We start from the raw sequence: 14,966 nt of genomic DNA, 5'->3' as shown, positions 1-14,966 counted from the left end.
TTCTGGGTGAGACTACATGTAAGCTCCAGACGGGACGAGGTCATCGATCCTTGGAGACACGGAGGCATCACGTTCATCATCTCACAGACACAGCATCCCACCAGGGATAGGTAGCATCACGAACATCACCCCCACCGCTCCATGACGACAAGTCTTAACTTGGTAATCCCGTGGGACAATCCATGCATTCCGTGCTACCGTGATTTGTGTAGTTATAGAACCAGCCGTCAAAAGCACAAAGAACCCTCGACTCCAGATTGTGTGTGTGGTGGTTGGACCTGGCTTTAACGCGTTTCGTATTTTGATCCATTTACATTCCTCGCCAAACCCCGTCTCGAGGCCGCGCCGCCGGGCTACGGCGGTGGAAACCGCAATGCATTTCCCCTCGCTTTTTGGTGCCACACGCTTCCCTTGCCAAAAAAAGACCATAAACCCCCTCACTGAGTTACTCCATCAAGACAGAGAGATTGACATCTTAGCGGGTGGTGGCCTTGACCTTGGGGGCGGAGCCCTTGGCGCCCTGCTTGCCGACGATGCGGCCGGTCTGGCCCTTGCCGGCGGCGGCGTTCTTGGCCTTGTCGGCCTTCTTGGCGGCGTTGGCCTCGGCCTTCTTGTCCTTGGACTCCTTGATGGCCGCGGCGCGGGCGGCGGAGCGGGCCTCGGGGCGCATGGAGCGCTTCTCCTTGATCACATCGAGGGAGGCACCGACGATGGCACGCTGGGCCTTGACGGTGCGGCGGGTGCGCTTCTTGGCGACCTCCTGCGGGGGGAATCAGCAATCTGCATCGGGGTAAAGGACGAAGGAAGACATACCTCAGAGATACCCTTGCGGTGTTGGCGGCGGTACAGAACGGTCCACGAGATGCGGCGGGGGTTCTTGCGCTGGAGGAAGAGGGACTCGGACTTGCCGTTCTGGAAACGGAAGATCTTGCTGTCACCACGAACGTAGAGCTTACCCTGTATTCAGAGTTCTCGTCAGCGCCTTGTTCAACCATGCATGATGTGCCTGCCCAGTGTCCCAGTCTGCCTGTCCTCGGTTGTCCTAGCATCGTTCCCGTCGATCGTAGTCGTCGTCCTTGCTCTCGTCCATTCGTGTCCCATCTGATTTCCTTCTGCATTGCCCCTCCTAATCCTACACAATTGATCGACGGGAAGATGTTGGGTTTGCCGCGGGCGGAGACGAGGGATTGCACTGGGCTGGCTGATGATGGTTCTATCGTACCTTTCCAGGGTAGATTCTCTGGCCCGAGAACGAATCGTCGTACGTGCGCATCTTCTCGATTGTCAGCAAAGCCTCCTCACATTGAAACCATCTTTCCCATCCGTCCAGATCTCTTTGCAAACACTTCTTCCCATCCCACGATGCCGGCCGTACCCCGAGCCCAAGAGCCGTCGTCCAGTCGCAAGAATCCTTCACAAAACACCAAAGTGACGTCGACTCATGGCTCGGTGGCAAGGGCGCGGCGCGGCGATCGTAGGAAAAGCGAAGTGTTTTCGAAAAAGGGGACGGACGCAGAGAACCGCAGCAAGGGTTCAAGAACATACATTGGCGGTATTGAATGCGAACGTTGGCTGACTTGTCGGTGATGGGGGGGAGGTCGAAGGAGGAAGTCAAAGGCGTCACGCTCTTTTGCTGAGATTCAATTTTCGCAACGTCGCGCGGGCGGTGCGGTTTGGGCCGGTGTTGTGGGGAATTCGCTCCTTCCCTCAGTGCGGTGGTTGTAAAGCCCTGGGTGCCCCACTCTTGGACGGCCGTCGTTCGCTTAAGAGCGCCAATCACGTGCGCTGACTAGGAAGCAAGGAAGGTGCACTCTGACTTGTGTGCCTGCCGTGTGGCGCCATGGTGCTTGCCCTGATGCCCTGTGGCGGTGCAAGAGGTCCGCCCGCGCGCTTTCAGTGGTTCCGCGAGGTGCTGGTCACTTACATCGAACGGGATGAGCTGCTGGGTGAGAGTCTCACGACCGCTTTTGCAACGCATGGCTGCTGCGGACCCGAATGCCGTCGCCGACCTGGTCCTGCGCCGGTTCGGGGAGCTGCCGGCCAAGAGGAAGCCTGCGGTCAGAGACAATGGCCTGCACGAGTGGGTTCCCCTGAGCGGCATCGTTGCTGAGCGGGATGGCGTCCTGACGTGTCTGTCTCTTGCGTAAGTTGGGTGCAACATGGTGTTCTGCGTTGAGACTTCTTTCATGAGATTTGGCAAGATTCACGACGGGCACGATGTAACTAGCATGAATGGCAATACTCAAATTCACCCTCGCTCGCCTCCCATCTTCATGTGAGCTGGACTAACACCCAGCAGGACAGGCATGAAGTGTCTCCCGGCCGCGAAGCTCCCCCAGGCAAAGGGGAACGCCCTCCACGACTGGCACGCCGAGGTCCTCGCCATCCGCGCCTTCAACCGGCACCTCCTGGATGAATGCCGCCAGCTCCTCTCGGGGGAGTCATCCCTCGTCAGACGCCGTGAGCAACACGAGATATCCCCAGACGCGCCCCAGCCGTTCGCGATACAGGATGGCGTCGCGCTGCACATGTACTGCTCCGAAGCGCCCTGCGGCGACGCAAGCATGGAGCTCACCATGGCCGCGCAGGAGGACGCTTCGCCGTGGGATATGCCCGCCCCCGAAGAAGCAGCAGCACCCAGCACAGAGACGACGACGCTCCCCGGGCGTGCGTACTTCTCCCGCCTCGGCGTGGTCCGCCGCAAGCCCGCACGCGGCGATGCCCCGCCTGCCATGTCCAAATCCTGCTCGGACAAAATCGCCCTGAAGCAGTGCACCTCCCTCCTCTCCTCCCTGACCTCGCTGCTCATTTACCCGGGCAACGCCTACCTCTCCTCTATCTTCCTCCCAGAAACGCAGTACTCCGCCACCGGGTGCGAGAGGGCCTTCTCCGCGCAGGGCCGCATGGCGAGCCTCGACGGCCGGATATGGCGGGGCGGGTACAGATTCGCGCCGTTCGAGGTGCGCACCACGGAGCGGGAGTTTGCGTTCTCAAAGAGGGAGGTGAAAGCGCGCGCGGAGAAGATTGCGGCGAGTAATTTGGCGGCGGCGTGGACTGCCGGCGGGCTTGACGAGGGCACGATGGGGGGCGTGTTGCAGGGCCGCAAGGCTTTTGATGCCAGGGGCGCCAGCGCGGTGTCTAGGCGGAGGATGTGGGAGGAGGTTGCGGCGATTGCGGGCGAGCTTGGAGATGATGGGGAGGGGTTGAGGAGGGTGCTGGCTGGGGTGACGTATGCGCATGTCAAAGGTAGTGAGTTGCTTGCGGCGAGGCGAGAGGTTAAGATGGAGGCGAGGAGGGAGGCTCTGGCTGGCTGGATTGCCAATGTCGGGGATGACGATTTTGAGCTTCCCAAGAGGTGACGTCGAGGCGATGGGCTTATCCCTTTGACGCCGAAATGTGTATTTTAGCGTGGTTTCTGTTATCCAATCAAATTCTCCTTAGAATGCAGGTTTAAGCAAATCAGATACAGCGAAGAGCCGTTTGCTTACCTACGCAGGAAACTGAGGAAAACTGGAGCAAAAAACCACGCTAAAATACACATTTCGGCGTCAAAGGGATGATACCAACTGAATTCGAAGACAGCACAGATAAGCGTGCAGGCATACATCATCACGTTACACAAAACTGCCACATGTCCAGGCTTTGCAATGTTTCATTATGCAGAGACTTGGTATCGCATGCGGAAGGGCATCACGCTTCTTCCCTAGACCTTCGTCTTTGAACCAATCCCTCATGAGATCCTCCAGCTTCGCCCAGAGCAAAAAAGACGATGGGCACAGTCGTGTCAGTCGCTCCTTGAGTATGTTGCGCGGAAATTTTGCCCTTTTTTAAATTCCTTGTAAAAAAAATCCACACGCTGAAAACATTTTTCTTTCCACGGGGACCCGGTATCTCGACGACAACTCCCCTAGGGGCAAAAGAAAGAGAGAGGCAGACGGGATGATCATCAACAAAAACGCTTTGTATTTTGAAAATGTTTTACGTTTTTTTTTTGTCGTTGGTGTCATCAGGTCCAGAAATGTTTCTCCTCAATTCGGCCCGGGAAATGTTTACTCGACCTTGCTCTCGAAGTTCTCACCCTCGACCAGGTCGGGGATGTCGTCCTCCTCACCGTCCTTGCCCTCCTTCTGCATGTTCTGGTAGCTCTCGGCGAGCTTGCGGAGGGAGGCGAGGGAGTCGGGGCCGAGCTGGTTGAGGATGCCGGGGACGAGCTCGGTGAGCTCCTTGTCCTCGCCGTGGCCGTAGATGGCGAAGGTGTTGGCGGGGACGGCGGCGTGGACTGTGGGTTCAGGTCTCAGCAGGATGTTTCTCTCAGGCGACAAACAGCGAGTGCGGCAGCAGCACAGCGGCAGCGACAGCTTCATGCATGGGGACGGGATGGTGACATACCCTTGGGGGCAGCGAAGTGGATGACGTTGCCGTCGGACTTGAACATGTTGACCTCCTCAATGGCCTGGATGGGCTGGACGTTGAGCTTCTTCAGGGCGGCCTGGAGCTTCTTGTCGTCGGCGGCGGAGCGGGCAGGCGCGCGCTTGACCTTTCTGCGGGGAGTGCCCTTGCCGCTGTTGTCGGGATCGGTACGTTAGCCATCTGATGTTCCCATATCAAAAGCAAAACCGCAGTTCGGTGAATCGTGCTCTGTCTGGTGGTGACAATTTTCTCTCGTGGTTCGGAGGTAAAGCTGGGGGCAGGTGTGGTGAGGGGTCATTTTCGCGGATTGGTCACAACATACCCTGCGCACACAACCTTGTCAGCCTTGCTCTGCGAGTCAAACAGCAATTCCAGCTCCGGGAGAATTAATTCCTGAGCTCACAGAATAAACGTACCGATACGCGCGGAGGCACCGAGCTTCTTGAGGCGTTCCTGGACGTCCGACATGGTTGCGATATCGACGGTGGTGTTTTTGGCGGAGGGGGGAGGTGGTGGTGGTTTGAGGCGGGAGTGGGGGGTGGTAAGGTGGAAGGAAATCGGGCGGGTTTAGGGAAGCTGTGCGCGGGTACCTCAGGGCAATTAGCAAAATGGTCTCTCGTTTTCGCAGGCGACGGCGGGCAGAACCAGCCGCCCAACCAAGAAATTTTTTTCGCGGCCGGGGGGAAAAGCTGCACAGGTGCACTGGCGATGCCGGGGAATTTTTCACTTACCCGTAACTCGTTCGTATGTCCCGTCTTATGTCGTAAGGCTGAGCCGCTTGAGCTGTGGTGATGGTCAATGTCAAGATGGATGTTTTGTGCGTGCCAAGATTCTTCGCTTGCGGAAATAGTATGTGCCGAGGCTGCTGTGGTGTGATCTCACCGAGACTGACCGAAGCACACCCGGAGAGGTGAGGGGCGGTGGAGGGGTCATTCCCGCGAAATTTTGCAGCGCCGACATCACTATTACGATGCAGTAGTTGGGAGAGCCGATATGTCGTCTTCTTTTAATTTGTAGCTTCGTAAATTCGCTGTTCTCTTTGACTGCCCAATTCCAAAGTTCTCTCCTTGAACGCCATTGACCAGCCCTCATAGGTTTCATGGTATCTTCTCTTGTTTTACAGCCATTACGATATGCACCTCCATGGTGTCTGGCCCGTCATGTATAATACAATACCCGCTCGCGACGGATGATAATTCATCGTGTAGGATGATCATCGCTCTACAGTCCCGACTCTTTCCTCATGGCCTCCTGCTGCGCCTTAATGTCATTGTCCCTTTGCTTCTTCGCCGCAAGCTGCGCTATCCGTTGCCTCTCAATATCCTCGTCTCGTACCGTCCAGACTGCGCACATGTTAGCAAATCCATCTTCGACATAGCGAACGGCTGTGAACGTACTCGGCTTGTCCGACTTGGAGTACTCCTTCAACTTGGTGACGAAATGGTCGAACTCGGCCTGCGTCTTCTCGCGGTTCTCCAGACTCCTCTTCTGCAGCTCGGGATTGTATCGCTTGAAGAGCTCCTCCTCGGTCGGGGTCACCCAGATGGTGAAGGCCGGTCCGCCGACGCAGATGGCCGCTCCTCTACAAACATATCGTCAGTCACTCGTTTCTTCAGCATAACTTCCATTGGAGCGCTGCACATACCCCAGCATCATCTTCCCCCACAACTTCCAATTGGTAGCCTTCTTCGACATTGTGACCGTTTCTCGTGATTTCTGGCTAGAAGATGCACAAACGCACAAAAGGCCGGCGCGGAGGTCCTCGGACTAGACTTCTGCGGCGGGAAAGCGACTACCGGCCCAATCGATGACGAACCTGACGCGCTTGATTGGAGATTTGCCTTTGCTTTCTCAAAAGGGAAGGCGGTGGGGAGCTTCTCTGGCAAGTTATGTCAGCAGAAGCTGGTTGGCTCACGGATACAGCGGAGGTCCATGCAGGTGATTCTATCCCGGCAGAAGATGTGTGTGGCTTGTGCTTCCCCAAGAAGGCCAAAGGCCGCTCATTCGTTCCTCCGAGGAATTAGAGCACGCCGCAGCTCCTTCACGGCCTCCAATCATGAAGTGGTAAAGTCCGTTCGAAATTGATTGAACACGGCCACGAGGACTGGATTCTTGTCCGTTCGGCTGGTGTGGCACACCACCATTCGCACCCACAGACCAGTTCGCAGCACATCCTCTCCGCGATTCGACCTCATGCCCAGGCGGGATCATCGATGGTCGGGTGTTGATGCAGACTGCAGGTTCGTGGCGCGGGCGGGCGGAAAGGCGCAACGCCGTGGGATGAAGCGGGGCTGTGTATGTGTTCGTCCTTGGTACAAAACAATGCGCGGCAGAGGAGACATAAAACGACACAAGCAGCACAATGGGGATGTTGGTTTGGATGCAGCATGTTGTTGCTGCTGCGGAAAGAGGCAGAGCAGCGAATGAGAAACACTGGAAGTGAACCGACGCGCACTGCTAGCAGCCACATCTCAACGCATCGCATCTTTCCTCCGTTCTCCCGCTATGCTCTGACGGAACAGTATTGTCTAGCTTGATGATGGGATGAAAGGTGGGAGAGAGCACCGACCCCTCCGTGATGGCGCGGCAAGAGTTCCCCGGAAACACAATCTGCGCGGGAACTTGCCTGCCCGCAAGACACCCTTCTGAAGATTCGAAGAGTTCGGCTTAGCCTTTCGAGGCAGATGTCGATGCCGTCGTGGCGAAAAAGAGAAAAGAAAGGTTGCTCATGTGTTGTTGAACCTGCCGTCATTCCCGTCTTGGGTGGATGGTCGTACGGTCGCGCGCTCATTCGACGGGCGGCCGTTGAAAGACGTCTTGGGCCCCCACAAGGAAACGCCGGCTTGTGACCGCTCAGCCCTCCGAGGTGATTTAGTCCATTAGTTCCTCGTGAGGGCAAAACGGTCGTGCCTGAAGACGACTTGACTGCTTGGGTGAAGAACGGCATGAAGAGGCGACCTATTGCCAGAGTGGCGGCGGAGGAGAATCCACACCCACCTCCTTGGCCGTACGTTGGCCGGGCCGAACGGCTTCGCCTCTTTGCTTGGAGAGTTCCCACACCGGAGACGGCCGGCGGCGACAGACAGGAATGCGGAAACTCCGTAACGGATACGATAGGACAGAGGCCTCCTCAGCATGACCGGAGCAGTCAGCGAATGGCAGAGCTTCGTGGCCGCTGCCGCGAGGACATGTGCCCTTGCTAGTTAGTTATGCTTCACCCCCATCCACACCGATGAGAGGCAACATGCCAAAATCACAAGGGGTCGCCCGCCGCGATCAGAAGGAGGCTAGCGGCGCTGCCTCGGGCTGACTGCATGAACCGGCTGTCAAATGTAAGGAATCCCGCAAACCCGTCGACGACCTGCTTCGAACTTGGACGCTCGCACTGCGAGAGCACCGAGCGAGCAACAGGACGGGAGCAGGACGGGAAGTGGAATGACGGAAGGGCAGGCAAAGACATGAGACGAAATGTCGCGGACAGGGCAAGGTTCCGTTCGGCGCACAGAGGCTCTCTGGAAACTTAATTGCCCCTGGTATCGGCACTGATGAAGCATTGGCTGAGGGTCCGAAGGCGAAGGGGAGGGTAGGGTTCGCTCTCGAACTCGAAGAAGTGTTTCCTCGCCTTCGCTTTCTCGCCTGCCCTGCTTCAACGGGCTTGACTTCAGACTTGCGGCTGGAGAGCTGAGGTGAAGCCGAACCCCCTGATTTGCTGCTGACTGTGTGATAATACTGGAGAAGCCAAGGGCAAGAAAGCCCGGCAAGGTCGACGAGGGAGCGGAAAGGGATTGAGGGGGCTGAAGGGAAGGGGCCCAATCAGGTTCGCCACTCGGGGGTTTCTGATACAGCAGCGCTGGGCTCTCTTGTGTGGTGAGGTATGACGGTGCCTGACGGGAGGTTAAAGGGAACCCAGAGCGCGCATTGCTTCCGTTCCATTAGGGACTGATCCTTGCGCCTTAATAGGGCACATTGTGCGACTTGAGGCCAGGTACCACGGCCTGGCAGCAGGCGGGATGCCTGGTCATTATTTCCCATCCTCTGAGGTTTGCATCGCTCGCGGAGGCTGGAGTGCACTTTCATGACACGTTGTCGGATGAAGCTTTGCAGCGTGTGGAGGTCGAGAACAGAGAAATGTCTTTGATCTTGCCTCGTGAGCAGCAGAGACGGGCGGCCGGAAGGGGCATAGCTGGCGCTGCGTGCTGAAGACAATAGCCGGACGTAGCAAGGACACTGCCCAAACGGTTTCCGTAGACAAGTGCTCCATGCCAGAGAAGCAAATTCAGGTTGTTCGAGTGACTGACTGACTCTTCGGGCGGAGACAGAGACAGCGCCTGTGGAATGCGTGGAGTCAATGTATCGGCCGGCCATGAGCCATGACCTCAGTTCCAAGTCAACACGCCGGGAAGACCCTCGTTACAGCGCTCGGATGAACTTTTTCAGTGTCCCTGAGGGAAACATTCTTAGGGGGGCCAGCGGAAGGGCGAAGTACCCAAGGCCGACCTGGTACTTCCATTGTCAGTCTGCGAGAATGAGAGCACCGCCCGCGAGAGAGCCGGGATGGACGAAGGAAAGACTCCATCACATCAACACACATATTCGTCCAGCAACTGCGAGACGTAATTTTAGCATAACAGAGTATCCCATCTGCGTCGCGGAGGGGCGGGAGGGCGGGAGGCCCCAGAGGCAACACAGGGACGACGTCTGCTGTTGTCGAAAGGTTTAACTGTAACGCGGGCTGGCCTGCTGGGATCTGGGGCTGTCGCCTGTTGGATCTGTTTAATGCGCCTCAACGGCCCCCATTGGCTTTATTGCTGTTCATGGGACCTGTCGACTGCCAGGCCTCTCTTTCTGCGAATAGCAGACCTCAGCAGTGTTCCTCCACGCTCATGGGCTGAGCTAACTGCGGCAGTGCGAGCGCTGCATCGCGTACCTTGCTTTAGTGAGGTACTTGCGTGCATCCCGTGGTGCTCTCGTCATCTTGGGGCCTTGCACCTAGACAGTAACCACTTTACCAAGACAACTCCCGGAGTACGTACCGCTGGCAGCCAACCAACGAACCCGCCGCAGCATCAGCGACCGCCCGGGGGCCCTGGGAGACGAGACACAAGACAACCCCTCGTCCATAATCCATCGATATCCGCCCAACCCAGTCGACTGTCCGCAGTCCACAGTCCACCGCCCACTCTGAGCCTGTCCTCCTTCTCCTCCTCCACCACCACCCCAGTCTGTCTTTATTCACCTGCAGTTTGCAGACAGGCCGGAGAGACACGCGCATACAGAGAGGGGAGACCGGCAACAGACCCGACAACACGCACAACAGACACCACACACTGCTGCTGCTGCTTATTTGCTTGGTGTGTGTCTCTCTGTCGCTCTCCATCGACGCGTGCATGAGGCCGACCTCTTCCTCACCCTCTATCTCTTACCTCTCCTTTTACTCTCCTTCAAGCCCGACACCGCACCATTCCCTACCTTGCCTCACCTCACCTTAATAGGGCTGCTTACGGGAAACACTGGAACGACACCCAGGGATCCAGACGACTGAGGATCCAACGACCTTACTCGACAACCCAAGACTCGCGCTGCACCGGCCCAGTCAGCCCCTCCAGTGTCCGCCTTTCGCAGAGTACCACGCACCTCATTCGACTGCTGCCCAGTCTTCCTGCCTGCCTGCCTGCCTGCCTGCCTGTGCTTGCTTGGTCTTGGTCTTGGTCCTTGAACATTAACTCGGTCCATCTCCACCGTCTCTGCCACCAATAGACGCCGTGTTCTGGAAACACCTGCGATCTCCCCTTGACGGCCAGCTCTATTGAACTGAAGCAACCCAACCTGACCTTGCTTCCCGGCACTGCCAACGCGCGGCTCAAATCATTCTTTCTTCTTTTTCTCCTTTTTTGTATCCGACTCTCCTTTTGCTCGACCGTTGTTGTGCGCCCCGAATACAGTTCCCCAAATTGCTGTGGACAGCTTCAGGAAAAAAAACAACGTCAGGTCGACTGAGAGTCCGCGCTTTCCCGCATTGCCTGGCCCGCCGAAACTGTCGATCAACATTGAGCCGAAACGCGCTGAATCCCAGCACCTACAGCAGAGAAGGACGAGAAACCCCCGCCGCCGCCGCTACTTGGTGTTGCGATTCTTCTTCTTTTCTCGAACTGCTCAGCGATGCGCTTGTTGTTGTAGCAGCCCGATCCAATTCCGGAAAGCTGTGGAGCTACACCTACCTAATTTCTCTCCTTTCCCAGAGCAACCTTTATGCGACCCCGAGCCGCGCAGGAGCTGTCCTGAACCCGGCACTTTCCCGACCTTGTTGACCACACACCAACAACACACTCTCAAACCTACACACCAATCGGCCCAAAACCACACGAGACGACTCCCGATCGCTTCAATTTGCGCCTGCGAAACCACCCAGTCGACGACGGCACGGTTTCGAGCAGACTAGCGGCGGGGAATTAGACCAGACGATGGCAGGATACCCGGGACAGCGCCCATACGGCGGTGGCCCGCCCGCGCCTCGTCCTGGTCCTGGACCCGGCCCTGCGCAACGGGGCCCTCCTCCTCCCCAGCAGTACGACAACTACCAGCAAGACGCTTACGGCTATGACTACTACGACGACGGCGGCTACGGCCAGGACTACGGCGGAGGGTACCAGGACCAGAACTACGGAAGAGGCCCGCCACCGCCGAATCAGGGCTACCCGCAACAGGATTACTACGGCGGCGGCCCAGGACCCAATGGCCCAGGAAGAGGAGGACGTCCGCCGCCACAGATGGGAAGAGGAGGCCCGATAGCACGCCCCCCTACAGCCGACGGTGTTCGCGGCGGCTATCCCCCCGGTCCCCCGGGTCGTGGTGGCCCTGGTGGCCGCGGAGGATTCCCCATGGGACGCGGAGGACGACCAGCTCCGTACGAGCGATCGGCGAACTCAGACCCTGCGGGTAAGTTGCGCAATGCAGTCACTGCTCTTGTATGCTGATCAATCGCTAGCGAACCGCCCCCGACCGCAAGACGGCGGCCCAATAAGCCCACCTGGCCCCCAGGGCTTTGGCGGCGCCTTCCCCGCGTTTCCGGGACAGGGCCGCAAGACGGACCTCGACGCAGAGCAGGCGATACTGAACAAGATGGCTGGCATGGAAATCGGAGCCCAGGGACCACCTCCTAGACAGCCGAATGGCAGAGGGCCGCCCCCGCCGCGAGGATATCCGGAGCCGCGACGTGGCCCCGACCCCGGCTACGGAGGGCCTGACTTCAGAGACGATGGTTATGGCCCGCAGGACAACTTCGGCCCCCCGCCTCGGAGCATGACGATGCCGGTCAATGACCCCATGCAAAGACGTGCGCCGCCGCATCGGCAAGACACGTACGCAGGGCCGGGCAGCCAAGGAGGACCTCGTAATGGTGTTCCTCCCCGGCCATCTACAGCCCAGGGCAACAGACCGCCGCCGCAGCGCATGCACCCTCCGAACCCCCCGCTGCCCCCTCAGAACGGATATGATGGATACGACGGAGGCCAGGATGGTTATAGGGATACCAGAGCATCATTTGGCGATGTCTATGATGCATACTATCAGCCCCCGCGTACGAGCAACGATTACCGAGGGCCAGGGGGCCCAGGTGGTGCTCCCGACTTTGATGCGCAGCCTTCACACCGCCCGCGTGGCTCATTCGATCAGCACATGAGACCCGGCATTGCGGAACACACTCAGCCGGGTGCTAAGCGCATGCCGGAAATGAGCCGCACGAAGTCGCAACCTGATTTGAGACAGTCGCAGCAAGCCGTTTTCGAGATGGCTGGTGACGCGCCGCCAATGCCACCTATGAATGGCGGCTACCAACAAGACGCTTACAACGGTCCAAACGGCTGGGATCAACTGCAACAACCTACCCCGCCGCAAATGGGACGTCCAGGTCTCCCCCATGGACCGTCTCCTAGTCGCAGCGGTGATTCCCTACCATCTCACCCTACTCCTGTTCGCCCGGGCCATATGCCCAACTCGATGGTAAGCATGAACGACAAACCTGCACCTGTCCGCAACTACAACGGTGGAATGGGCGGACCAGTGCCTCCTGCAGGTCCTGGTGCGATACCCCCGCAGCAGATGGCGCCCCAGCAAGCCAGTACGCCGTCCTTCACGGAAGCCTCGACGCCAGTTACACAGGAGGAGCTCGAGCGTCTGCGCCAGATCATCAAGACGAATCCCAATGACCAGGAGTCTGCCTTGAGGCTGGCAAAGAGACTCGTGGAGGCGGCCGACACACTGGCGCCTAACCTCGCCGACCCGAAGATGAAGGTTCGCGCTCGTGAAAAGTACCTCATGGATGCGAACAAGATTCTCAAGAAGCTATCGAACGCGCAGAACCCCGAGTCCATGTTCTTCTACGCAGACTGTCTCGGACGCGGACTGTTTGGACTGGAGCCCGACAACAAGGAAGCCTTCACCCTGTACCAGTCGTCAGCCAAGCTTGGACACGCGGCGGCGGCTTACCGGACGGCGGTCTGTTGCGAGATTGGTCACGAAGAGGGCGGCGGCACGAGGAAAGATCCCTTGAAGGCGATTCAGTGGTATAAGAGAGCTGCAACGCTTGGGGACACGCCGGCCATGTACAAAGTGGGCATGATCCTGCTGAAAGGACTTCTTGGCCAGCCCAAGAATCCTCGCGAAGCTGTAGGCTGGTTGAAGCGGGCTGCCGAACGCGCCGACGCCGAGAACCCCCACGCTTTGCACGAGCTCGGCCTGCTGTACGAGTCTGCGGCTCCCAACGACGCCATCATCAAGGACGAGGCCTACGCCTTTACCCTGTTTAGACAGGCGGCGGATCTTGGCTACAAATTCTCGCAGTATCGACTCGGATGCGCCTTTGAATATGGTCTCATGGGCTGCCCTATCGATCCTCGACAGTCAATCATGTGGTACTCCCGCGCTGCCCAGCAGGGCGAGCACCAGTCCGAGCTGTCGCTCAGTGGATGGTATCTTACTGGTAGTGATAATGTCCTGCAGCAAAGCGATACGGAGGCGTACTTGTGGGCCCGCAAGGCGGCGATGGCTGGTTTGGCGAAGGCCGAGTACGCGATGGGATACTTTACGGAAGTAGGCATCGGTGTGCCGGCCAATATGGAGGATGCGAAGCGGTGGTACTGGAGAGCGGCTGGTAAGTTTTGTTTTGACTTCTCGCTACAAGCGCACGCTAATTGGTGTCCACAGCCCAGGACTTCCCCAAGGCCCGCGAGCGCCTCGAGGATCTCAAGCGCGCCGGCAAGAACGGACCTCGGCAGCGCGAGCGCATCTCCCGTAGCAAGATCGGCAAGCAACAGGAAGGCGAGTGTGTCGTCATGTAGAGCTGACGGCAATGGACTTACGACCAAACACGTAATACGAGCGGTCGCCGGGCTGGACTTCCCTGTGTTGAAAACGAAAAACCGCGATGACGACCACGAAAAGAAAAAGGAAAGGGCACGATGTAAACCGTGTACTTGTACGGCAACCCACACCAACGACCAGATGTACGATGCTACCTTTGGAGAGAAATCAGATGCTCCGCTAGGGAATAAAAGACACAAAAAGTTTGAGCTTCTTTTTCGTCTGGTGGTGGTTGACACCTGGCGTTTCCTCTATTTTTGGGTATGCCTATGTTTTGGTTTTCATGGATCAAGTTGGATGAAAGGATGGGTAGGCAGCTGCGTGTATGCGGATGTTGATGTTGATGTTGATGGGATTTGTACCCGATTTTGCATTGTGCCGGGCCACGGCATGGCGTATTCTATACAGATGTGTTATGCGGCGTTTAGCATATATAATTATTCATTGATACAAGGGTAATCCTCGGTGATGTGTGGCGTGAGGCTGTGGTGCGGTGTGAGGTGAGGACCTGCTTGTCATTGTCCGGTGTCTATGTTGGGTACGACAAAGATTCCTTGCCAGCATTCAGGAGAGGGGAGCAGCCCGTTTGCGAAGGAAGAAACAGGCAGTATGAAGACGGTTTATCTGGGTGGCGGAGAAGGCAAGCGGGTTGGTTCGCGTAGCTTCTTGTTTTGGCTTCGGTGCTGATGTCGTTTGAGATGTCCCTTCCTGCGGTGAACTATCATCAAGGTCACTTGAGATCATCAAGGCCGTCCGCAGCATTAGGTAGCAGATTGGACATCGGGGTTCGTTTGCGCCTTCTGCGTCTTTTTCTCTTTCTCCATACAAGGCGGAAGGAACCTGGACGGTGCCCGGGTTTTATGCGGGTGTTTGTCTGTCTGGTCTTGAAGAGGATGACAAACTCGGGGTCATGGACTGCGGGTGTCGAGTTGTCGTTGCCGGACAGCAGGAAGCATCGACCTACCGAAAAGTATGTTTTGAATTTCCAGAAAATGTATCAAAAGCTGAGAGTTTCTTTACCTCGACTGGTTGCTTTGGTATTTCATTAGGGTACTCTTCCATCATCAAACTCTTTCCTTCCACCAGCGCTCTTTCCTGCCACCGCCACTCTTGTCCCCCATCGGGGCTCTCATCCTCCATCAGCGCTCACGTCTTCCGCCAGCACTCTTGCCCCCCGACAGTCCTTCCACTTTTCGTCG

At 57.5% G+C, this 14,966-nt stretch overlaps 5 protein-coding genes across 5 annotated transcripts; 2 read left to right on the top strand and 3 right to left on the bottom strand.

Moving 5' to 3' along the window:
• Nucleotides 1-475: 475 nt before the first annotated feature.
• On the bottom strand, nucleotides 476-1,276 carry GCG54_00012384 (60S ribosomal protein L24; the record flags this gene model as incomplete). The annotated part of the gene is made up of 3 exons (XM_045412262.1): nucleotides 476-760; nucleotides 814-957; nucleotides 1,223-1,276. Coding segments are annotated over 3 exons (483 nt in total), but the record flags the coding sequence as incomplete, so codon positions are not given.
• Nucleotides 1,277-1,976: 700 nt separating this feature from the next.
• On the top strand, nucleotides 1,977-3,359 carry GCG54_00012383 (tRNA-specific adenosine deaminase 1; the record flags this gene model as incomplete). Its single annotated transcript, XM_045412261.1, has 2 exons — nucleotides 1,977-2,143; nucleotides 2,300-3,359. 2 exons carry the CDS (start codon nucleotides 1,977-1,979, stop codon nucleotides 3,357-3,359), a joined length of 1,227 nt encoding a protein of 408 aa, XP_045261296.1.
• A 690-nt stretch (nucleotides 3,360-4,049) lies between these two features.
• GCG54_00012382 (Nascent polypeptide-associated complex subunit beta) lies at nucleotides 4,050-4,878 on the bottom strand (the record flags this gene model as incomplete). The annotated part of the gene is made up of 4 exons (XM_045412260.1): nucleotides 4,050-4,279; nucleotides 4,390-4,562; nucleotides 4,733-4,759; nucleotides 4,814-4,878. 4 exons carry the CDS (start codon nucleotides 4,876-4,878, stop codon nucleotides 4,050-4,052), a joined length of 495 nt encoding a protein of 164 aa, XP_045261295.1.
• A 753-nt stretch (nucleotides 4,879-5,631) lies between these two features.
• Nucleotides 5,632-6,105, bottom strand: GCG54_00012381 (Assembly factor cbp-4; the record flags this gene model as incomplete). Its single annotated transcript, XM_045412259.1, has 3 exons — nucleotides 5,632-5,753; nucleotides 5,808-5,992; nucleotides 6,056-6,105. 3 exons carry the CDS (start codon nucleotides 6,103-6,105, stop codon nucleotides 5,632-5,634), a joined length of 357 nt encoding a protein of 118 aa, XP_045261294.1.
• Nucleotides 6,106-10,844: 4,739 nt separating this feature from the next.
• Nucleotides 10,845-13,745, top strand: GCG54_00012380 (Chitin synthase regulatory factor 3; the record flags this gene model as incomplete). Its single annotated transcript, XM_045412258.1, has 3 exons — nucleotides 10,845-11,346; nucleotides 11,396-13,558; nucleotides 13,612-13,745. Coding segments are annotated over 3 exons (2,799 nt in total), but the record flags the coding sequence as incomplete, so codon positions are not given.
• Between the last annotated feature and the right edge of the window lie 1,221 nt (nucleotides 13,746-14,966).

This window comes from Colletotrichum gloeosporioides (assembly GCF_011800055.1).
Source record: "Colletotrichum gloeosporioides strain Lc1 chromosome Unknown consensus_65, whole genome shotgun sequence".
Taxonomy (NCBI): domain Eukaryota; kingdom Fungi; phylum Ascomycota; class Sordariomycetes; order Glomerellales; family Glomerellaceae; genus Colletotrichum; species Colletotrichum gloeosporioides.
This window is presented reverse-complemented; position numbering and strand designations above follow the sequence as displayed.